This window comes from Haemaphysalis longicornis, unplaced genomic scaffold (assembly GCF_048455015.1).
Source record: "Haemaphysalis longicornis isolate Haplotype H1 unplaced genomic scaffold, Haemaphysalis longicornis Haplotype H1 scaffold_10, whole genome shotgun sequence".
Taxonomy (NCBI): domain Eukaryota; kingdom Metazoa; phylum Arthropoda; class Arachnida; order Ixodida; family Ixodidae; genus Haemaphysalis; species Haemaphysalis longicornis.
In genome coordinates, this window is record NW_027526204.1 from 107,319,562 (window position 1) to 107,345,300 (window position 25,739).

Below are 25,739 nucleotides of genomic sequence, written 5' to 3' on the forward strand. Positions count from 1 at the left end.
TGTGTGTTTAGTCCTGTTCGTTTGTGTGTGTGTGTTACGCCCACCCTCCGCCTTACCGCTCGATAGCATAGTGTATGTTTTTGCTACGTTTTCATGAATGCAGGAATTCCACGCTGTATAAGCGCCAGCATACAGAAAAAACGAAAACAAACTTCATTGTCCGCGCGCTCGCACGCCGACCGCCGTAAGGGTTATTATAGCCCGCGGCAGCTCTGGTGGCTGGCCCTATTTATTCAAAAAGGTTGCTTGCCAGCCGAAAAGCACAACAAAAACATCTGTTGTACAACAGAAATTTCTGTAGTACAACCGAAATATCTATCGTAGGACAGGGATCTCTGTTGTGAATAAGGGATGGTTTGTTGTGCGACAGGGATGTTTGTTGTAGAACTGCAGAATGTCTGTTGCACGACCGACATTTCTGTAGCACTAACGGCGGAATGTCCCATTCCCTTACAGGGTAATCCTGTCGTATATACTGTATTGTTTTTTGATTGGGTTGCACAACTTGTCAACAACTTCTTGCGGAGGGGCCTCTGTTTCGTCCTCGAATTCCATGCGCGTGGTGTCGCTCGTTGCCCAGGGTTCCCACGGGTCTCCATATTCCGTCATGGGTACGCCCCTGCAGCGATAGAAATATACTGGAGCAAAACACGACCCCTCAAAAAGTATTGCACGGTTAGAAAAACGTATTGCGTCACCTTCCGGTTCTAGAGAGACTTCGCGTGAGGATTGAGCCGACAGTTTAACATAGTCATGCGGCGCTTAATGACGCGATAAAAACGGAATCAATTGCGGTTACCTGTGTTATGCCGCGCGAAGCAACAGCACACGGTAATATCCAACGCCCGGGATCACCTCAGCTGACTGGCTACACACATCAAAGTGCCTCTGGTTAGCGCTCCATTTGACGTCCAAAAAAAAAGACCTGACCAGCATGTAACTTTATTCCTAGCTTTACAACGCGGAGTTGTGCTACCTGCGCTGATACATCTCCAGGAACGGCGTCCTTTCTAGTTGAGGCACTGTGCAACAATGCAGAGAATGGCTTGCCTGCAGAACTGAGTTAACCATTTTTCAAGATATGTACAAGGAAGATAGATTACAACTAACACTAAACTGAATACCTTCCAAAGAGATGGTGCAGTTACTAAACCTGCTAGTTGACCGAGCCGGTGAAAAAAAAGCATTTGCGGGCTGTGCTTATTGCTATACCGTCTTCTCTGGCCCATTTATTGTGTCCCCGAGGTGTCTTAGTTTTGCGTAGCGATGAAATGTGGACTAGAAATCAATTATGCAAACGGATTGACGCGTAGCATCTTGCATGACTTTCTAGGGAAACTTTAAACAATGAAACTCGAGTCTCTATCAGATCACCCAAAGGGTTGCGTCAAAAACTTTCCTCAAGTTCTGACACTGCGAATCGCATTTTAACCGGAGAAAGCAAGTACAGGCACACGAAAAGTTTCAAAGTACCCGCTAAGGTCGTTGCAATGGAAGGTTACGAGGAGAGTTTTATAACCTTAAATGGCTGTTTTCTACATTAAAGCCTCGGCGACCAATTCCTAAAGCAGTCGTATTCATTCCCAATGATCATCCCGAGATTCCAATGGGCAAAGCTATGCGTTAAGGAACAAATCTTCTACGCGCCCCTGATGAGCCAATGTCGCTACCGGGTCTTTCCATATACCCCATGGTTTATGTTTCATGCTTGCGGAGACAGCGTAGCATCCCTTACTGGAAAGGCTTACAGCAACAATTTACGGCATCAGCGATAAAACGCTTGCACAGACAACATCCTAGAAACGGTGCAACAGCAAGAAGGCATGTTTTCGCAATTGAAGGAAAACGAAAAACAAATTTAAGAGAAGACTTTCTGCGAGGGTTGCCAAACGCGTGCGTATACTATGTTGCTTACTGGGCCAGTTGTGCAAGCAGTCAATGTCGTGAGCTATCTTCACTTCGTACTTTATTAAATCAAGTGAGACTAGAGCCGCAGATTACTTTTAAAAACTTCGACCTCAAGGGATGAGTAGAGCCTTTTCTAGAGAGTTTACGTGTTGATGGAAAAAAAATTCACGCTAAGAGAATATTCCTGGTGCCAGCACGTAATGCTAAGAGGCCCAGTTTGCTGACGTTACAAACCCAGTCACAAATATTCTCAGTCGCCTCCGCCAAAGCTTTCATGGCTATCGCACAACCATAAATCCGTGGCAGTTCTCAAGGAATTTGATCCTCTGGCTTCCTATGGTTTCCGAGACGCATATAACTCTAGAACCATTAATCTTTTGGGGTGGCTTTAGAATAGCGCTCCTCTCGGTTGGCGCTGTTTCCTAAACATATTTGGCTGTAAGTAAAACATGTTTTATAAGCCTCGATCCCTGTGCCAAGCTAATAATTGCCGTAAGTTTTAGACAAAAATGTCGTTGAAACTTTAGAACCTGATGCAATTAAGTTTTTCTAAGAACACCAGGGTATTAGCGTATGCCCAGATTAACACAATTCGTATAGCGCAGTTTTGCACGCGGATCTTCACGCTGGTGGCAAAAGTGGCTTACGTTTAAGAAATTTGGGATTCGGAAAGCTGTTGCAACGCATGGATATTAGTAAAGCACATCTGATTACCTCAGTGAAGTAGTCTTCTGCCGCAAGCGTGCACCCGATTGAATTTGCGTAGAGAAATGTTGACACGTCCGAACCTCTCAAAAATGCTTGTAAGCTGGCGATGTTTTCATTTCAACGAAAAAATGCTAACAAGTCGGACCTTCCAACAAATTCTCTAAGCTGGTGATTTCTTTTTTTGCCTAGCAGGCTGCTACATAAATAATGAATATTTGTAGAATTTGTGAGCAACCGTTCCCTTGTTGGCTCTCAAACTTCACACAACTGCCGCATTTTGTAACGTATTTTGTTTAACTCCAAGAACAGTTACGCAAATTCCCTGCTTATTTAACAGATGAACTGTTTTCGCTTACGCAGGAGCCAGCGGCAATCTCGGTTGCAGCGGTAGAGTCTGCCTTGTCCTTCACGGGAAACTTTCACTGACCTTATCGACAGGTGAGGGTGAATACGACCTGAAGTTCAAATTCGCCTGTCTGTTGCCGTTTCTGTTTCTTTTTCCTGACTGTTGCCTACATGGCCCTCGCCCGACGGTATTTCCCGTAGGCGCACATGGCACAATAATATCGAAAGTGGCAATGGCTGTCACCAAACCAGTCATCGTTGCAGAAATGCAGCGACGCCTGTCAGTACAACAGGCCTACCCGCTGCGCACGTTCAACTGCTGGAATACGAAATTGAAATGTTTAGAGCGTAGAATCGACACCTATGTATGAGGTGCGCCGTAGTGGTCGGTCCGCATTAATTTTGGCAGTGTGGACACCTCTAAGCTGCGCCAAAATGTCTACACACGAGCGCTTCCGCTTTTTGCTCCTTCTGAAGGGCAACCACCACTGTTGGGGGACTAATGCGCGTCCTTAGGCTTAGAAGCACAACGGCGCAGCTAGCATCACTAAATAAGCTACGCTTAAGACTACCGCCACTTCGTGCACCCGGAAGCGTCTGGGGGCAATTTTGTTTCTGGCCTGCAGTGTTGCCATCTCTCCAAACGAAACCGCAGCCGGTTGTGGAGGGCAGAGTGCGACCGGCCGCTATAGCGTCGCAGCACAGAGAGAAAGAGAGAGAGAGAGAGAGAGAAGAGAAAGAGAATTGGCGACCAGAAACAAAATGGCTGCGCCATATGTAACCAAATATCACGTGGTGCCGCCCGACCAATGAAAATCCTGGCGGCACATAACAATGAGAGAAGAGTGCCGATACTCTAAAAGCCTTTTTTTATTGACGCTATACTCGAATACAACTCAAGAAAAATGCGGCTTTTCTTCATCAAAGGACCCCCATCCAGCCACTGGTGTCACCGTATCAATGTGACGTCATGGTAGACCGCCTACACGCCGCGTTCAATTAAGAAATCAGAGCATGTTCTTCCGCGCTTACGGACTTAAAATGGCCGCCTCCGCTCTTCGCGTTAATCCATCGGTGTCGTCGGGCTCTGAGAATGATTTTTAGTGCCGTTCAGTCGTATTCCTTCTTTGCGCTTTGTGTGCAGTGTTCTTAACATGCTCGGTGGCTACAATCGCTATGGTGTTTCTTCTTCTGCTTTGTGAGAGACCGGCGTTGCCAGGAAATAGCCACCGCTGCAGGTGCTGGATTCTATGTACACTGTGTGATACAAAGCTGTCATCGTCATCCTGTGCGGACACAGTCACAAATATTATTCTCAATCGCCTCCGTCAAAGCTTTCATGGCTATCGCACTTGAGCGGGAAGTGCTTCTCGTTCTACCGTTTAGTCCCTCCTGTGTATGTGCTACCCACGTTATCGCACCAGTGACTGCGACAGGGTCGATAACTCCTTGTTTAATTCTCGTAGATTACAAAAGTCGTAAATATTACTGTTGTGCATAGCGCACGACGTTAACTCCATGGAGAGATATGCACGGGACCACTATATTATCTCTATGCACGGGGCGAAACGGAAACAGCGCGACGTCGCGCGCTGCATTCTTTTAGAGCTTATGTCGAGCCGTGTGTCCCAAGTCCATGCCGGGCGCAAGCGTATTCGTGCAAATTGTGTTCAAATTGCCAAATTCAAGAAGCTGAATTTTCGCGATTTTTGAACGTGAACGCGTACGAGCTGTAGCTTAGCTGCGTGATGGGATTTAACCTGCCTCCTTTTCTATTTTGATTCTCAGTTACGCTGATATTTCATTGTTAAATGCGTTATTTGCCGCTGGTATGTTTTCGACGGGTGTTTTTTGTTGGAGCGCTCTAAGTTGTTGTTTTGGACGAAAACCTTTGTGAATTAAATACGAATAGGGATCTGCGTTGAGTTTCCATTGTCTATGCTATTAAAGATTCCACATGAGTATTGCCACTGTAAGTTCAATTTCATTGTCTTGTTTAGGCTTCGTGAATGAGCTGTGCTTCGGGATAGTGAAATTTCATGAACTGCATTTCACCGCTATGACCAGCTGCAACAATGCATGTGAATACCTGAAATGCACCACTGAAAACAAGTAAACCACCTTTCAGCTATTCCTGCACATGCGCATGCATATTCTTCGCCAAATCAACTTCTTGCATCACAGATGTGCTATACTGAAGCTATAGGCACTGCTCAACCTTGTGTTTATGTCACTTAAGTAAGAAGCTGCTGCTTTAAGGGTCATCTTAATGCCTGTGCTGAAAATTCAAAATAGAGCATTCAGCTTTGGAAAACCCGTCAGTATTTCACCCATTCTCCCTGTGGCATCACAAGTGGCTGCTGGAGCGAGACGCTTGCTGCTGCAGCAGTGCTCAACATCGTGGATGCCAAGTCGAATAGTAAGCTGCTGCTTGCTGCAGCGCTGTTTACAACGCAACACGTGCAATGTCTACGCATATATTAGGAGTGTAGATCACAATGGCAACACATCAATTGATGCCCAATTCAGCACATCAATTGATGCCAAATTCATAACATGGGCAATGAAGTATGTTTGAATAGTTACTTAGTGATCTGTACCATAAAAAGCCATCTGCACTGGTTCATGTGTGACATGTCGGTTGAGTGGATGCATGGAAACACACATATGGTCACATCCTTCTGCTGAAACTGGTCAATGCAATCATACTTTTCTGGTTACGCAAGAGCCAGAATCGGATGATATGTTCAGGAAGAAATTTATTATCTTTTCAAAAATGCACTACAGCAACTTATTCCCATACATGGGAGGATCGATTGAAGCCTACATTGTTTCCTTTTCCCAAAGCTTCGGGAATTGGTTTTATTAATGTTGTGTTTCTGCATTTTATCCAGTGGTTTACACAACAGGTAAAACCTAATTATCATATTTCCTGCGTAAGACAGCAGATAGCCAGATAGAAGCTAAACAGAATCAAAGTAGAAATAAAACACTGAAGCAACTTTTCTTGTCCTCACTGCTGTTATCATAAGTCAGGTTTGGCTCAGACAGCTAAACAGACAAACTGCTGAATTATGCAGAACAAATGAAGTGAGCAATAAGACTGAACCAGATTTATTTGTTCTTAACACTCTATCACAAGTCAACCTGGCTCAGCTAGCCACACGGGCACACAATGTTCCGTTACGTGCTTTCATGAAGGCATCTTATTTGCAACTGTTTCCCCATCCCATACGTGTATAAGTGTTCAAACAACGTAAAAATCTTGCACTGAAAGCTCGAACTAGTGTCCTGTCCTGTAGGTAAAACTTGCCTTTATCACCATTCACACAGTTTCGAACAAGGAGCCCTAACGCCACACACCGCAGAAGTGATTCCGCTTGAAGTAAATTTGTGAACTCACTTGACTCGGCTTGCACACACCTCATGCTATACATGGGAATATTCACCCTCCCCGGGCAGCGAAAACTATCGCACAGTGTAAGCGTGGCCTTACCTCTAGAAAATAGCTTGAAACAGTGTGAATTTTCTCTAGCTCGAGATGTACGATTTCCTTTTATGGATACATCTGCCACGCAGTATCCTGTCACGACTGAACATATTCGGCTTAATTCCTGCCCCACACTTGCAACAAATGAGATGAGAAACCAAGCACTGCCACAGCCTTTTCTTATTCTCATAGCTGCATATCAAGGCAATCAACCATGAGCCAGCACCACACAACACACCTCTTCGTTCAATACAGCAATTGAGATCATAACCCGATTGTTGAAATAGCTTCTGCCGCCCTCACTGTTATACTGGAAGATCACTGTTGAGTCTACGAAACGGCAGACAACACTGAGTAATGGTAAATGAGATTACAAACCAAACATTGCAAAGGTGTCTCCTGATTATCAGAGCTACATATCAAAGTAATCAACCCTGAACAAGTTACGCACCACACACAGGCTGCTCGGTAGCTCAGAAATAGGTCTTATTAAAGCACACAGCATATCTGGTCTTCACTGCTGTCTGAAGGAGTTTCTTGCTTCTGCAGCTATTGGAACACAGGTATTTAAGCTAAATGGCGCACTCCACACTAACTGAACGAGCCAAAGGTGGCACTGGCGAATAGGTCGCAGCCTTACACATCTTGAAAGGACTCGATAGCAGATAGGTCACTGTCAGAGTCCATGTCGTCTTCACCCAGATGTATTATAATAGGTTGAGCATGGGCACTTGCTCAACCGTCTCCTGTGAACTTTGTTTCAATGTTGATTACATGCTGAACAGTGTTTGCCCAGTGCTGAGCTGTTACCTTGGAAACTACTTCCTCGGGAGCACCTCTACATTTGCCAGCTTAAATGCGGCATTTTTTCCTGCGGCGCCTCACTTCATTTGTGCCCATATCCACTCAATGGGACTGAGATCACAATGGTAGCGCTCCAGAATACATCCTGTTCTTTCAGCTGCACAGTAAAACGATACCTGATGTACCGTGTCTTAACAGAGGCCAGAAGGCTAAGGAGCTCCTTTTTAAGCGCTTTTTCATCGCAAGCAATCCTTCGGACGTCACCCAGTCCTGAACAATATTTTTGCGTGAAGTCGTCGTAGGCACTGCTTCTTCCAGCCACGAGTTGTACGAGGCATTTTCCATGACAATTACACTACCGTGTGGCAGTTGTGGCAAACCCGCCCCAAACCACCTTACAAAGCGAGTGTCGTTCGTCTCCTAGTGGCAGTCTCCTGTCTTCGTACCCCGAAAGATGTCCAGGCACCCACCGACGAAGCCGCCCTCGCTGTCGATGTGCGTTACAATCAGGCGCTATCCTTTCCGGACGGGTGCTTCAAACCTGTCGACAGACCACGCATGAAGGCGTCGTGGCGGGAAGCAACCGTCATGTCCGTCAAACAGTCGATATCATGTGTCCCGCATTCACTCAGGTTTCATCAAAGTAGAATATTTCTCGATATTCAATCCTGTACCTGGCGATGTCGTAGAGGTACTTCTGCTGCCAAGCGACAATGTCGTGCCGCTCGATCAGGAGCGAGTTCCGGCCCCTCTTCCCGTACCTGAACCCGATGTCATTCAGCAGGCGGCGCACAGTCCATGGCTTGAGAGGATAACATCGCCGCTAGCGTTGACATCCGCAGCAATTGCCTTCACTGTCGGGACCCCATTGCGGCGAAAAAGGCGATGCACGGACGACCGCAATGCGCAGTTGGTAAAGTCGGCGTAAACTTCTGTGCGTCGTCTCTTTCCACCGCTTCGCGGGCACTTTCGAGAGGGCGTCGAAAGATTGCCATCGTTATTTTTCATCTCCTTCACGTCCATTACCAAACTTACGCTGTTTCCAAGGATATCGCTCATTGTCGCGACCATTTCTTCAACGCGCTCTGGGCGTAGATGCCGCAAGCGAACGTACGCGTTCCGGATCATCTCGCGCCAGCAGCTGCAGATGATACGACCGCTTTTGTTTTTCTTGTACCATCGGTGTGGCGTGGATGAGAACGCACCACAACCATCAGTCGAGAACGATAACGCATACTCAGATGAGAGTTCTTCGGGCTCCAAAGCAGAAAAGGCAACAGGCAATGCATAAAACCAGACGCAAGCCCAAAACAACGCACATGCATCCTAGGTAAGTGGTAGGGATGTCCCACCTGGGAGTTTGGGAACTCCCAGGGACACCCCACTTAAGTTCTAAAAACATCCCAAGTGATACACAAACATGTCCCAGACTAAGACTTCGCTAGGAGGTCTACCATACCATGGAGAACAAAGAAAAGAAATTTTTAGGATGTCCAAAAGGGTGCTCGTAGGTGCACCATACACTTTTCAGGACACGTTTGATTAATATCTGTGGGTATAGCTCAACATTTCATTGCAATAGAGCTTTTCCTCCACTCAGGTGCACAATTAAAACTTGTGTAAAACCTTGCAAAAGCTTTTTATTGGACAAATATTATACACAACAGCCTCCAGTGGCACAATCAAGCAGCACTGTAAAGGTGAACAAAACACTTCTAATACCACAAATAAAAGTTATTTGTGGCTTCATCAATGACTTATGCTTCTGTTTCTGACAATAAACTTCACTAGCTGAAGCAGAAGTGAAATTTAACATGAAAAATTTCAAAAGGTAGCACAAGTTATGTACAGGAAGATAAGAATCGTCTGTTCTCTTTTACATCAAAATGCACCATGCATCTGTATAATTCCTTTACAAATACGGGCAGCCTAATTCCTAAGCAACTTATGGCATAAAGAATGCGGTCTGAAAGTGCTGTACTTCCTGAAATACCAAAAGCTTAGACACGTTTCACGACACAGGAAAAGCCCATTAGTGCACAGAAAAATCATTAAGGGCCATGCTGACAAAATAGAAGTTCTGTTCATTAGAAAGATTGCCTCGATAGAATCATACTGACACGACTTTAAACGCAAAATTCGCTCAAATAAGCTACATAATAGGAAAAAAGGAATGGCCATGCGACCCACTAGCTCATTTCCCGTACTAGAACATATGACACCATACGATCAGCTGTGTGATCGCCTTAGGCCAGCAAAAGCAATCGCAAGTTATGCAGGGCTTACAAACTCGCAGAATGAGCTATTTTCGCTTAACTGTAATGCGTGTTCATTGTATAGCAGTAAGAATAATTTTATACCAGTAAGAATCGTGAAGTGAAACAATGAAAGTTACGAAAGAAGAAGCAGTGCATACTGCTCTTAACTACTGCGCGCACTATGCTTGTTATAGCAGCGCAGCAGTGCGGCGCTTTGGGGTTGTTTCAGGCGACACTGGCCAATCGGTGTAAGCGACATTGTCTTACGGGACCGAAATTGTCGACGTACCCCATGTTTCACGAAACAATTAGTATCTACCGTAATACAAGAAAGCCAGGTGCAAATACACCAATACACAAAGCAAAGGTGAAGACAGTATGGTGGTGATATCTAAGAGGAATGATGGTAAACAAGGCTCCGTAGTCCGCAGCAGACGGTACAGCGCACTTAAATTTTGCTTGAAGGACCTTCCTTGTAATGTAATCGCAGACGTTACAAAACACACGATTTGATGGGATAATTAAAATTGTAACTTGAATTGATTAATTTCTTGGCGAGTAAAGCATCATTTGCTGCCGGACAAGCGGTAAGGGCACCATAAAACCCCAAATCTTTCGAATAAAACAAACTTGTATTTTGTCTGCATGACCCCTTTAATGTCACAGTCACAATCCCTCCAGGTGTGCAGCCACTGTTGAACAATTCAGGGCTACCGTGAGGCATCACTTTGCAACACACACATAGAAATCATTTGAAAGGCCAGATGATCTAGTTCTGATTGATATAAAATATTATTTTTAAAATATAGCATAGTATAAAAGCAGGGAGACGGGGGTACTTTCTTTTTTGACCTTACCCTGGTAGTCAAAGAGGTCCCGGAGCTCCCTGACTGGTAGACAGGCAGGGAGCCCATCGGCCGGAGCTTGACCAAGGCTCCGACGGCCACCGTTTACGGCTTCTACCCTTCACCTTCAAACACGTCGCCACGGTTGGACACGGCTTATGTATGGGAGCTCGGGGTTCGCGGTGTCGCTGCTCACCGTCACCATGATTACTCAAGGTGCCCCGTGCGGGGGCACCTTCCGGTGCGGGGGCACCATGCTTTCCAGAACCACTTCTTTTAGGAGTGGCAGAGAACTGCCTGAAAAAAGTTAAACGTGGCGTTGGGCGCCAGCAGGAGAAGGAGGATGACAGAAGACCACTGGAAGTCATTCCGTACATCCACAACGTCTAACATGGGCTGAAAAAGGTCGCTGAAAGGTACGATGCTAAATTCGTTTTTTCCACCCCACACAAGCTGAAGGGACTCTGAACGCCCACGCTGTGAGGTGAAACACAGAAACTCCTTCTTTGGTGCGAGTCAGAAGTCGTCTACAAAATTCTGTTGGACTGTGGGAGGTCCTATATAGGACAAACCGGAAGGTGCCTCAACGAGCGACTGTGGAAGCATAAGAACGCGTGCGCCAAGCTACAAGCGCCCGGGCATTTGGCCGATCACTGCAAAAAATGCAAATGCGAACCCCAGTTCAATGAAACAACAGTATTGGCCCGCTCCTACAGCAGGACGACCAGGGAGATTATAGAAGCCATCAGTATGGCATCAGAGAGCCACGGTGCATGCGTCAGCCAGCCTCTAAAAACAATGAAATTCTAAAATTCTAAAGGAAATTCTGCTTCTAAAAAACAAGGAAATTCACCTTCTGCAGAAAGATGTTCCGCGTGCGACAGTGAGCCAGATAGAGGGAAAGACGAGCGCACGTTCACAGCTGTGAGTGAGATCGCGCACAAAAAAGTGACTATAACAACTACCAAGAACTTAACACAGACAGGGGTTTGCGTGGTGGTTTTGAATGTTTCTGTTTCTATGTTTGTTTCCAATGTTTTCTGATAGGGTCGGAAAATAAAGGCCAGTTGATAGTGGCGCTTTCGTACAACTGCATCTGGTGTTCTGCCGTCTTTCGTCTTCGTTAATTTATATTTAGCGCAGTGTTTTTACAAGACATAATGTACGAACTAGCCCAGAAGCACGCTCTCATTAGAAACCGAGCGCACGTGAGCGTGCGCTTCATGAGGAGCGCCCGGCGTTGGCAAGTCCTGCAAGTAAGCTTGCGCCACGTGAGGAGCTTAAATAAAATACAAAGAAAAATACCGAGTTCATGTGAGCATGCGCCTTGTGAGGAGCGCCCGGCGTCCGCCCAGCGCTCATGGTGTGATCTCTGGCGTCCTGTTCTGCTCGCCAGTTCACGTGTGTTCGCGCCTGAAGTGGGCAGCACAGATGCCGAGTTCGCGTTACAGACGCAGAGTTCACGATGCCGGTGGCCGAGGGGTCTAGCGCGTGCTAATGTGATTCAGCCTCGGAGAGATGTGAAAGGCTGGGCGCAAATGTTCCGGGCCTCCCAGTCATAGAGAATATTGTCGACGAAGCGTGAGGGGCCACCAGCTTTGCTTTTTCTACAGCCTTGCAACACTAGGGCAAGAAAAACCCATTTGTTTTAAATTTTTCGTGCTAGAACTTACAAAAAGAAATAACGAGAGAAAATAGGTGACAAGAAAAAAAATTCCCTCCCACTATACCAAGAAAACAGCCGGATTTCCCGAAGATTTGCTTTGCTTACAAAGCTAATTCTTTCTGTTCTTCTTCTTTAATACCTGGTGGAAAAATAGGAGAGGTTGACGCTTTATATGAGCGCCGGCTACTCCTTCTCGCGTAAGTTACTGTTCGTAATAGACATTTCAAGAGTCTCAAACTCACTGGCCAGTTCGGCGAAGGCAGCTCTTGCGGGAGAGTTCTTGCAATGATTCAAGGAGTCACTGCACACAATATACTGCAAACATAAATTTGTCCCTGGTGTCCCTTAATAGGAGTCAGCAACTATGGTAGACACTTGATGGTGGTTAGGGGAAACGTCACACACAACAGGAGATCACAAAGCACACAGAAGATTACAAACAAATCACACACTAAAGAAGTCACAATGTGCAGTACAGAATGGAGGAAGGAAAAACGGCACAACGAGAAACGCAATAAAACACGTAGTGTGGGCAGTCATGGCTGGAGACTCTAAGCGCAATAATACCAAAGGTAGAGGAACATTTCCTACTAATAAAGTCCTAAGAAAGCAGTCTCTAGAAAGAGTTTAAGAGCAGAAAAAGAACGCCGTCGCTGACTGGGTGTTGTCCATGGTCCGAGAACTTTGGCGAGGTTAAACGGCCTATTGTCTAAGGACATGAGCACACTTTTAAAGTTCCTCCTGGCGTCGTCATGTCGGGGACATTCTAAGATTACATGATGAATCGTTTCATCAGGATGACCACATAAACATCTTGCACGTTGAACTTTGCCGATTTTGTGGAGAAAGTGCTTTGTGTAAGCCGTGCCAATACGCAAGCGGTGTATAAGCGTCTCTAAGCATCTGGATGTATGTGTTGGAATTTGGAATCGTAGTAAGGGATCAACCTCAAAGAGAAGGCTACTTTGGGACCGTTCGTCAAACCATGTAGCATGGCAAAGGCTGTCACTAGCTCTCGTTAAAATATGTCGCAAGTCCGAAATGTAGAGGGGCAATATGTCGGAGGTTGGAAATTGGTGCGCTTGGCGAGCTGCCACATCTGCCGCTGCATTGCCGGGAATATTGCAGTGGCCAGGAATCCATTGAAACACAATATGGTGCACCTCAGAGGCTCTCGTTAATGCTTTGAAAGTTTCATACACCAATGAATCGTTGAAAGCATTGCTAGTATGTTTCATAGATGCTAATGCTGCTTGAGAGTCAGAAAGAATCAACCAATTTTGTGAAACTGCCACTCTGCCGATGAACCGCAAGGCCAACAGAACAGCGTAAAGTTCTGCCTTAGTTGAGGAAGTGTAATGGGGCCGCCTAATTTTGTGTTCATAGTGTAGGGTCGGTATTACAAAAGCAGATGTAGAGGAGGTATGTAGACAAGAACCGTCTGTGTACACATGTGTGAAGCCAGGGTAGAGCATATATATTTGACAAAGAGACAGTTGCTGCGCAGCGACAGCAGGCAAATCCCCTTTTCGGAATAGACCCTGCACAGTTAACTGAATAGCAGGACTTGGAAGAAGCCATGGCGGATACACAGGATCACCTGGCCAAACCTCGTACATAGATAAAATGCTTATATTTGCCTCAAGCGTCCTGTGCATCCTGCAACCTTTCCTTTCTAAAAGACCTTGTTTAAGATGATGGCGGGAATGCTGGGTTGATAATCGAAAAAAATGCCGACACGTTTCTACAGTTCGCATCACTGGGAAGGGAGGCTGGCGAGCTTCAGCAATTACAAGAGGACTTGACGATGGTCTGGGAACACCCAAACAAACGCGCAAACTCCTAGCCAGCAACCTCTGAAGTCTTTCTTCAGCGGTGTTGGAAAGCCCGTGCAGAATTGGCGCTGAATACGCAATTCTTTGCCTAATTAATGCAGAGTGAACCTGTTGTAGTAATGATGTACGTCCACCCCATGATGTGCCCGTAAGCCTACGAAGAATATTAATAATTGCATTGACATTTCCTTCAAGCATCTTGATGTGTGCAGCCCAGGAAAGTTGCCGATCTAATGTTACACCCAGAAAGCGATGTTCTTTTACGGTTTTAATAGGTTGACCTTCAAGGGAGAGAATGAAAGTTTTTAGTTGCTTCCTCGTGAAAGGCAACACGGCTGTTTTTGTATACGATAACGTCATCCCACACTCTTTTAGGAAGTTTCGCAAACTAGTTAAACCTTCCTGTAAGATGGACTGAAGGACGAGGGGATTGGGACCCGACGCCCATATGCAGACATCGTCGGCGTAGATGGAATGCTGCAAGCGTGGTGGCAATCTGCGTGGTAAGTTGACCATGACACAATTAAATAGGAAAGGACTGAGGACACTACCCTGTGGTACACCCTGAGAAGGAACGTGCTCGGAAGTACGACCGTTAGATGTTTCCATGAAAACGTTTCGGTTGGTAAGGAATTCTTGTATCCATCTCAGAGCTCGCCCATGCATGCCCATCTGCAACATACTCTGCAGGATGTGAATGTGACTGGCAGTGTCGAACCAAAAAAACCGCAATTGTTATGTTCCCCCGACTGCGCTCATGCTCGACCCATGTCACAATATCAAGTACTGCGTCAATTGATGAACGCTTCCATCGAAATCCCCCCGACTGCGCTCATGCTCGACCCATGTCACAATATCAAGTACTGCGTCAATTGATGAACGCTTCCATCGAAATCCCGACATTGATTCAGGGAACACTTGTGTCACATCACACCACCATTGAAGCCTTGCCGCAATCATTTTCTCCATAAGTTTGCACAAACAGCTTGTCAGGCTCACTGGACGGAAAGACTCAAGCGACAATGGTGTCTTGCCGGGCTTGAGAATTGCATTGAGACGCGCTGTCTTCCAAGATTCCGGAACAGCTTCTTGACTCCACAAAGTGTTGAATAAAGCTAGCAGTGTGGACATACCCGTTGGACCAAGATTCCTAAGCATAGCATACGTGATGCCATCGGGCCCGGGAGCCGTTTTGTTAGGGCATGAAGCAAGTGCACTTTGTAGTTCACTGATCGTAAAAGGACAATCTATTTCCGGGTGCTGGAGGTGGAGCTTCTGATGCACCTCGTCGTTGGCAATCTGAACGGAGGTTCTATATTCCAGATAGTTTGTCTCGACACCTGGTTGAATTACCATTTTACAAAATTCATGGGCTACAGTTCTCTCTGGGTCCCCGCGGGCAACAGCAAGAGCTCTGAAAGGGTAATTCTGGGCTACTGATCCCCAGAAGGACCTTATAACTGTCCAAATTTTATGAGAGGGGGTAACTGGTGATAATGAGCTGCAGAAATCACGCCACCGTTTTCTTCCTAGCCTTTGAAGGTGGCGCCGTGTAACGGAGTGAATTTTTTGGCACTGATTGTAAGCCTCGACACTCCCAGTTCGGCGATAATGTCGCTCCGCTCGCCTTCTAAGAGAACGGAGACGCTCATATTCACTGTCAACTGCACCGTAACGGTCTGGAACGGTGACTGCACGCGTGCACGTCCGGAAGGTGCTATGTATAAATTGTGTGAAATTTTAAATATCCACAGGTGCCCCAATATTCGCGGAAATGTGACGACGAAACAGCTGCCAGTTTGTGAGCTTAGCGTACCTCTTTGGCGCACTAGTGCACAGCTGAGAATGCTTTACTAGAATAGGGAAATGATCACTTCCACGGGTTTCAACATCTATTGTCCAGCTGATTCCGTTCAAGATGTCCTGGGAGCACAAAGTTATATCAATGGAGCTCGAGTACCGAAATCCCCGAAGAAATGTCGGGGACCCATCATTTAGAACTGTCAAATTGCATCTGTCGGCAGCGCACTCAATGACGTATCCGCGGGCATCGCAGTGATCACTTCCCCAGATTGAATTGTGAGCATTGAAATCTCCGCATATTATTACATTATTCGTCTGTAACTGAAACATGCGGGTCAGTGTATCCACAGTAACACGGCAGGCACCCTGGAGGTATACACTTATAACAGTGATAGAAATGCTACCGAAAGAGACCTTACAGGCAACATATTCGACAACATCTGAGTTGCTGACCTCAAGCACATAAGAAGGGTAGTCCTTTCCTTACACATAACATTGCTCTGCTCACTCCGCCAGGTCGCTAAGATTTGTAAATTACATAATTTGCTAATCGAAAAGTGCCCGTTACGGCAGGCTCTTGAATACAAAGAATAGGGAAATTGAACTGAGCAACTAATTTACGGAAATCATCACATTTTGATCGCAAACTGTTTGCATTCCACTGAAATATAATGGTGTTCTTATACCAGTTATTCATTGTCAAAATTTCGAGGTACCAGGGTATGTAGTGAACACAGTAAAGGTTCCATGGCGAGGAGCGCTTTTACCTCGGGTACGTCGCTTGCTTGTGGTACTGCTGCCACGATGGCTCGAACGGCGGCAAAAAGCATTGGGAAGATCAATTTATCCATTGAAAAGGCGTTGGTATTAGTGGACGCCGACTCAGGCATTGCTCGAACCTGTGACTTTGGGGAGATGTCTGCTGATGGGAGGGCTTTCGCAGGATCCTGGAGTATCGCTGAGTTGCGAGAGGGCCTCTGGTTTTCTGAACGCTGGATATGTGCATTCTGAAGCGCGGACACGTAGCTTTTGTTTTGTAGAGGTTGGCTGTTGTCTGTGGCTCGTGGAGAGGGAAGTTGCACATGGTTGACTATTTCAGGCTTGGCTCGTGGAGGGGGAAGTTGCACATGGTTGACTACTTCAGGATTGGGTGATGGCATCTTGAAACGAGATCTTGGTCCATTAAGAAGCTCCTCTTTACGAAGTTGTGAAGCCTGTTTATACTGAGGACAACCAGAAAACGAAGCAGCGTGATCTCCGCCACAATTAGCACAGTGAGGCTGTCGGAGCAGATTACATTGTTTGTGGTCGTGATCTTGCGCACAAACTTTGCATCGACGCGTTTGGCGACAATTTCTAGCCATATGGCCAAATCTCTGGCAATTGTAACAGCGTACTGCCGGTCCGAAGTATTCCTCCACGGGGTGACTTGTAAAGCCGAGGAATATCCTCTCTGGCATCGGTCGGTCAGAACGGAACTGTAGTATCACTGTTGTCTCTGGGCGTGTGTCAATAGTACCATCCTCTTTGCGCTTGAACCGCTGTTGTCGACGAACAGACAGAACACCGAAATCTTTCAAGTAGTCAAGAAGTTGATGATCTGTGTATTGAGGTGGTACGAAACGTATTTTCCCGACATTACGGGTGTAAGACTCCGGAATCGATGGCTTGACACTTAGTCCTGCTACAGAGGTTAATGATAGTAAGTGTTTTGCTGAAGAGATAGATGCCACAGTGACTGAAAATGAGCCATCCTTATTGACTCGGAATGATTGGACCTTTTCCTTTGCAGTAGAAATAATCTCCGACGCAACCCGATTAGGGTTTACATGCCAGAAATTTAGAGTCGTGTTCAACGGCCTAAACGCTACCGGAATGCCTTGTTTCCTCTGCTTCTTATAAGTTACAAGAGTGAAGGGAGTATTGTCGGCGTCAATGCCTTCATTTTCTCCTGTAACTTGAGGTGAGGTTTCATTTTCTAAAGTACCATCCTTTCCTTCTAAGCGTGGTTTCTTCGAGCTTGCAAAATTGTCAGGCATGTCTTCCAAATACTTATTTAAAGAACGAAATGCAAATGCCGGTGGTGTTATGACATGACTGAAGTGTTCCTTTACATAAGCCTCTTCATTTGATTTACGAGTGGCACTCACGCGTTTGGTATGCTGCTTCCGAGCATGACGCTCTTGCCAATGATCTTGGTTGACCACCGCCGTGGCGAAGGAAAATGCAGGGTTTTGAATCCTCTCACCTGCTTTTTCCTGGTTTCCCGTAGTGATACAGGATCTCTTGCCTTGCAGTGCACATAGAACCTTTATGGAAATGTAGAATTTTGTACGAAACTCGAAAAATACCACAGAACAAGAAAACAGCTACGGCCGCACCTTCCTCTTGCTCTTCCTGCCCAATTTCTGTTCTTTCTGTTATTTGTTTTTGTTTCTCGTGTATCTCGGGGAACCCGACATCTCGTGCCACCCAAATCAGTTTGATTCGACTTTACGCGGATGATTCTGTATTATATTCGAAGATTTCCTCGTTTAAAGATCACCTAGATTTGCAAGAATCATTTTCGCATTTCTGCACATGGTCCGAGACATGGCAAATGAAAATTAACTTTCATAAAACTGTGATAATGAGGTTTAGAAATGGCATATCTCCCTCTTTTTTCACCTACACATTCAACACACAATCACTTGATACCGCAGATGAATATAAATATCTTGGAGTTACATTTACGTATTTATCTTGGTCAAAGCATATCAATTCTATCACAAACAAGGCACTGAAAAAAATTGGCTACCTTCGCCGCACGCTGGCTGAAGCACCAAGGGAAACAAAGCTGATTGCTTACAAGACACTATTACGCCCCATGCTCGAATGTGCTTCGCCAGTTTGGAATCCATATAAGCTATGAGAAATAAACCAGATTGTATCTGTACAAAAGAAAGCTGTTCGCTTTATCTGTCGTCGGTTTGATTCTGAATTTTCACCCTCTAATGCACTTCGTTTCTTGGGGCTAACACCTCTAGCTGTACGTCGCGATACCGAATCATTGAAGTTTCTTTATCGTGTTATTATTCGCACTGTCGTCTTTCTGATAATCATTACACCATCCTTGCTGAACGGTCAACCGCGCGTAGTTCCCACTCCCTCAAGGTTACCCCGTATTTTTCCCGCACTAATACTTTAAAGTACAGTATATTTCCTCGTACAATAGAAAAATGAAATTTTATCCTCGGCTAAACCCGCTCTCTCCCTTTTGATGTATTTGTGTACGAAATTGAGAGCCGTTTGAACATTATTGTATAACACTGACTCTGAGCTTACCTTGTTTTTATCTGATGTATTGAACCTGATCCTTGGTGCATTGCACTTGACTGAGCCTACCTTGTTCTTATCTGAAGCATTGTACCTGACCCACTCCTGCGATAGCCCGCCTGGGCTGCAGTATGTAAAAATAAATAAATACGAGAACATACGTTAACACCTTCGCGCGTGTAAGATGAGAGTGCATTCGCGTTAACGCTTGAGCAGTAGGAGGATGCCTTGCGCAGCTCAGCAGCTACAAGTCTCGCACTTGGAGGAAAAGGTGCCGCCCCTTCCCCGATGTGTTTTGATTACCCGACTATAAATCTGTTCTGACCACCCACAGAAGACAACGCCCAGCGCAAATTTCCAGCAGCCAGAGCGTGTGCAACGTGACAGATTTGCTTACCCGTTTTTGATAAAGTCGACCACAGCGACCATGTCCAGGACAGGCTCGAAAAGCTGTCCTTTCCAGCCGTCGGTGATGTAGTGGAACCCCTTCACGGACGCTTTTCGGACGAGCGAGCGGGTATCGCAGCCGCCCATGTATAGCGCCAAAGCGGTCAGCAACTTGTTCTCCGTGTTCATGGAGTAGACGAGTCCTTCAACCTTACCGTTATGATCCAAGTAGGACGGGAAGAAGTACCTTAGCGTGAAGATCCAAAGATGGTCGAGCGTTCGCACGTAGCGAGCTGCCACCGCCAGAGGCCTGACGTACTCGTCGAAGAAGGTCCTCACCTGCGTGTGCCGTGAAACGAACACGTCTGCATACAGAGAGGCCGCTGCTGTTTCGTGCAACACGGGTGATGCTCCTACGAGGCGGTTGTATCAAGCCCATAGTCAAAGGGTGTGTGTTCTTGTGTGAGAACAAACGCTGACTTATTCTAAACGCCGCGTGCCCCCGTTCCCCTTCCTGCCGCCCTTATCTCTGGCCTTTGCTATTTGGCCACTTCATCAATGAGAACAAAATGAGCAAAATGAACAAAAAACAAAAAAACAAAAATGAGAAAGGTGTCCGTTTATTAAGCCAAAAATTTAATGAAACTTTGTTGGAGCGCAGGTCACTTTTTTTTACCGCTGGCGTACAACGCCCCCATAAAAGTCTTTCTGGCTACAACTCTGGGGTGAATACGGCCGCGGTGACACAAATGTGAAGGCAAGTTTAGTTTCGTGTTCCCTAAAAAGCATCTGCCATCCTCGGCACTTCCCTCGCGGCAACGCCGAATAGTAGAGAACTATTTTTACCTAAAACCCGTAGTTAAAGTAACAACCGTAAAGGTAACACAAATATTATTACTGTGAATATTATGAGCGCTGTAGGCAGCGGATCAGGCGACGCTGTCAAATCTACTCCAGAAAAAACTGTCCCTGCTTTAAGGTTCCTGTATTTTGACGTTGGCACGTCCGCGACAGTGGCGGCTCCAGAGAAGGGCCTGAGCGACCAGGGCTCCACTGAGACCACTGCTTTCTCTCTTTGCCTTCCCCTTTTATATGCCCAACTGTACCAGTTCATCTCCCCTATCAATTTCAAAGACGATAGTCTTTCTTGGGCTTCTTAAACCCAGAAATTTTGGTCTGTCTGTATATCTGTCCGTTCGTCTGTATGTCTGTGACTCGATTCAGCCACCCGGCCAAAGTAAAATTGATATTGCGCAATAGTCTTATATACTCACAGCCACATGTAAGCATCTAAGCCCGGTTTACATTTCCATACTTGTAAACTTCGTTGAACAAGAACAAGACATTACGCAAATATAAGACAGGAAATTAGTACACAAGGGATATTTACAGTGTTCCTTTATTACAAATTCATGCATGCTTGGTTTTGCGATAGCAAATGATATTCTACATCTACTGCAGAAAACCGCCGCTTCCTAGCGGCATATGAAAAATCACGCGGAAACAGCAACCAAAGGTTCAACTAGCTAGGTTCCACGTTCTGCTTGAAAGGCACGTGGAGCACGGCCTCGCGGCTCTATAAACACTCTAGTCGGCCGCCTCCATTCACGCGCGTCTCCTCCGTACTGCAGCGCTGGCATCTAGGAACCCGGCCTGTAGCAGTGGAACGCGGTAAATTCAAATCACCTTGCGCAAACCTTTAGTGTGTTTACCTTGAAATGAGCGCGACGGTACAGGAACAGCATGAGAGGTGAGCGGGAAAGTAAAGGGGGGCATTTCATTGGCAAATGTCTACAAAGACTATCGTCTTTTGACTACATTTGCAACAAAAGGATCAGATACGCGGCCAAGTTTTATCATTCAGCGACGTAATGTTCTGGGCATGAGATTTTGGCACAGAATAGAAGAGCGGTGGCTCCGCAACTTGTTTGGTGCACCACTTCCCACCCCCTTCCAGCCTATCTTCAGTAAAAAACCCTTTTCAATTCGGTACCCCGTTTCCTCCTTTGTCAGCGGGAGAGAGAGAGAGGGAGGGAGAGAAAGAGATAGAGAGGGAGAGAAAGGTATAAAGAGAGCTGTCAGTCCTAGAACGCTGTCAGTCCGGGCACACCAGTCAATCACTGCACTCCGGGCTACAGCCGCTGCGTGAGGCCGGTCGTCACCAGGAAGTGAAGCAGATAAGTGAACACTTCCCGTTGGGTTGCCGCAGGTCCCTTCGGGAAAGACGAGGGATGTAGCGTACGCCTCGTTTCGCGTGCTGCCGACGACGAGTCATTCGTATACGGCTTATATCACAGGAACTCGGCTTTAGCAAATATATGGCCATTCACTTATTTTACGTCACAACGCATGTCTAACCACTAAAATAATAGAGCAAACGCAAAAAACACCGGAGGTGGTGCTATAGCTGTGGTTGGTGATTTAGTGTACTGTAAGATGTGGTCGACTTGGAGACAGATTGCATCGGTAGGGCGTTAACTGCCTTGTACTCAGAACCAGAGTGTACACTTTCGCCTTTGTGCACTGGGTATCCAAGCCATCATGCACCAAGATTAAAAAAAGAGCAATGGCGTTACTCGAACAAAGCCTAGCGTGTAATGTTTCCAGTGCCGTGGAGTAGCAGGGAGTAATTGTTTCGTTACTGAGATTTGAATTATTGATTATAATGATCTAACTCGAGAAGTGCTGCCCTAATGATTGAACTGTCGATGAGGCACGTATATACCCACGAGACAAATCTAACTTCGGTATTTTTTTAACGGCGAACTAATTGTGTACTATTTATTCTGACTGATAAAGAAACCCCGCGAAATATGAGAAATACCACGTGGCGGCGCTCCCGCGCGCGTCGTAAAGCAATGCCCATGAAGAGGCTGCGTCTGAGTTAGCCAGAATGAAATAAATAAAAGAAACACAGAAGAAATCGCCACCGCATTTGTTGCTTATCTTATACACGCGCCCCGCGACACTTGCTATTGGTGCTCCTTCCATGCATGCCCTATGAAGGTGATGCGCTGTCTTTTCGGACCTGTGAAGCACAAAGTAGTTGGTTTGAATCAGCTTATTTGAGGGCACTGGCTTATCACGCGCACTAGGGCGCCTCCATTCCAGCACCGGACGCGAGAATCGAGGTGCCCTATTGCGCACGGAAGCGTCATCAGGTGGCATGTTTCGTTTCGTGGACTATTTTTATCAGTCAAAATAAATGATTAGGCAATTAGTTCGTTGACGAAAATGACGCAGTTAGATTCCTCTCCTGGGCACCTGCAAGTGTTTCATTGTCACTTCATTGATTAGGGCCGTACTTGTCCACTTAGACAAACAATTATAATTACTTAAATTTCATTAACGAAAAAATTAAGGGCCGCTACTCCACTTTTTGGAAACATTCATAGCTAGGTTTTGTTCAAGCAACGCCATTGCTCTTTTTAAAATCTTGGTGCATAATAGCTGGGACACCCTGTACACCAACTAATATTCTTCCGATTTGACATACCTGGAGAGTGTAATCGAACCGCACCAGGAGTCGAAATTTTTGCATTTTTAGGTATTTAAAGGCGGTCACAACGGTGCACGACATTTGATTCGTCGAGTATTGTAACACCCACGTTACAAACGAAACGTTCAGCTTTGCTGAAGTTTTACACGTTTATTATCATCTGCGGGAAATAATTGGGGTACGTACAAGCGGGGGCCCTTCGAATGTCTACAATACGGGAGTACAGTCAAACCCGGTTATAGCAAACTGCAATATGCGCCACGATTAGTTCGATATACAGTCAAACCCGGCTATAACGAACCCGGATAGAGCGAATTATGCTATATATCGAACAAAAATAATTTAGTTACGGAAATACATGGGAAAAATATTCCTTATAACGAATTTCACATCCGATATATCGAACTCTGGGCGCCTAGAATGGCCGCCGAAATGCATGATCTCGAGCGGCGATTGAGATGTGGATTGGCCGCGACCACGGAGCAAGAGCCGCGACTGAGACATTGCGCCTCGCACGGAGCGACGTGACGCCCAATACTTTCCGTAACTGTTTCCGATGCGCGGGACTCGCGACGGAACCCACCCAGTCAGCGAGTCCGGACCAAGACAGCAGCATCGGTGAACGGTGGGAAGAGCTCGCCAACGTTCCCGGTGATGTCGCGAGTGAAATCCGTCCGACGCTTATAATAAAGCGCTTTCGGCAGTCGATGTGCTGCGCCAATGCTTCTTAGATTTTTGAGGACGCGGACTCGAACTGGTGCAAACAATGTTTCGTGTAGAGAATGCTATGCCAGTTGAAGCCGCCAAAACGAAAGTGAAAACAAAAATCACCGTTTTTTTTTGCAACGTCGGTAGTTAAGGCGGAAAGTAGCTTTATGACTTCCAATAAATGGACTATTTTGGTATGGTCATGGCTACTGTACTGTGTTCGTTTCTGCATACGCGAATGGCGGAGTTGGGGAGGGGGCGGGGGGCTCTCGCGGATTGCGAACTCGTAACAATAAGCTCGTTATAGGCGGGTTTGGCTATATCGAACTTTTGGATATATCGAACTAATCGCGGTGCATATTGCGGTTCGCTATAAACGGGTTTGACTGTATCCAATAGTTCGAAATAGCCGAACCCGCCTATAATGAATTTTTTGTTACGAGTTCGCAATACGTGGGACCCCCCCCCCCCCCCTTCACGCCCCCTCGTCCTGCAATCCCCGCATGCAGAAACGAACATAATAAAGTATGCCATTGCCATACACAAAACTATCTATTCATTGCAAGCAATACAGCCACTTTCCGCTGTAACTACCTACTTTCCCAAAAAGCGGCGATTCCTGTTTTCAATGTCATTTTGGCGGCGTCAGCTAGTACAGCATGCTCTCCATAAGACATCATTTTCATCAGTTGCAGTCGGCGTCCTTCAATATCGAAGCAATATTGGTGGAGTACATTCGGACGGCTTCGGACGGCTTTCCCTCGCGACATCCTCTGCCTCTTCGGTGCTTCCAGCAGCGGCAGTAGCCATGACATCGGCAACGGTGTCGGCGTCCGAGGGGTTCACAGTGAAGGCAACGTCGTCGTAGACCCTCAGGCAATCCTCGAAGGGCACTCCTGTCTGCACAACATCGGCAACGTTGGCGAGCTCTTCTCACAGTTCATCGATGCTTCCATCTTGGTCCCGACTGGCTGACTGGGAGGGCTTAATCATGAGAGAGGCGCGTGGGAAACAGTTCCGGCAAGTACCGGGAGTCACATCGCTCCATGGGAGGCTCAACATCTCGATCGCAGCCAGACAACATCTCAATCGCCGCTCCGAAAACATGCATTTTAGCGGCAATTCTAGGCGCGCCAAGTTCGATGCATCAGATGTGAACTTTGTTATAAAAAATATGTTTCGCATGTATTTTTGTAACTGAGATTTGTTTGTTCGATATATAGCATAATTCGCTCTATCCGGGTTCGTTATAATTCGATTTGACTGTATAACGCTACTTGTGCAATAACGAGGCCATGAATGCCACGTTTAAGATCTAGCCTTCGGTAACTCACTGCTACTTCAACCACTGAGGACATACAAAATAGAAGAAATTACAAAATACCGTAATTTCTCGCTACAGTGACGCAATAGGAGAGACAGTAACACATTTAGGAGGCACGAGCGAACGCAATAAGGCGCCAATATCAGAGCACAGCCGCATTGCAGTCGCTTTAATCGTTCGCCGCCAGTCGGACATTCAAGGTTCTCAGACATTGTAGATGCTTCGCGAGAATGTGACCAGGACTAAATATATAGGTTATAGACTGTTTACAGCGACGACTTGCGCTGGCCTTGAACAAGGGAAGCTAGCGACGCACTCGCCATTACTGGCCTTTAACACGGGGCGGTTTTGGTTTCCGCCTTAAGCGTGAACCGCATGGGGCGTTTTTTGCTCGCGAAAACGCGCCGCGCAGGACACCAGCACGCTGATGCTGTCCTGAATACTGCCCATATGCTGCATGCGGCGCGACGACGAGACAGGCGGCGGCAACATGGCGGCCGCGAAGTGGAGCGGGTAGCTCGACCGACCGCTTCTCACCGCTCTTTAAGATGCCACTCAAGAAACAAATGAATGTTGCTTGTGCAGTAAACGAGCTGATAATGTGGCCGCAAACGACACTGTAAAGCATCGTCCGCGCCGCTAGGGAAAGTCTAAATCAAATATCCGCCACTGTGGTAAGACTATGAAACATTTCCGGCGGGGCCAGCCGGCTGTCCGAAGCAAGAGGGCGCGCCTCCCCACTGGGGCAATTCGGCGGGATACCCCACTGTCGCGCGCGTTGCGCGTCATCTTCTGGTTAGGGTGGAAGCTGCCGCGGGTGCGACATCGTGGACGCCGGCGTGAA

The 25,739-nt window shown here is 46.5% G+C and overlaps 1 protein-coding gene across 1 annotated transcript in view; it reads right to left on the reverse strand.

Annotated features, from left to right (window-relative positions):
• Positions 1-208: 208 nt before the first annotated feature.
• Positions 209-25,739, reverse strand: part of LOC144157895 (uncharacterized) — a 62,359-nt gene continuing 36,828 nt past the window's right edge. The window contains exons 11-12 of the mRNA XM_077688612.1: positions 19,375-19,703; positions 209-619 (exon numbers count right to left, since the gene is read on the reverse strand). Of these exons, the coding sequence (XP_077544738.1) occupies positions 451-619; positions 19,375-19,703 (498 nt within the window). The 3' untranslated portion in view covers positions 209-450. The remainder of the gene's footprint in view (positions 620-19,374; positions 19,704-25,739) is intronic.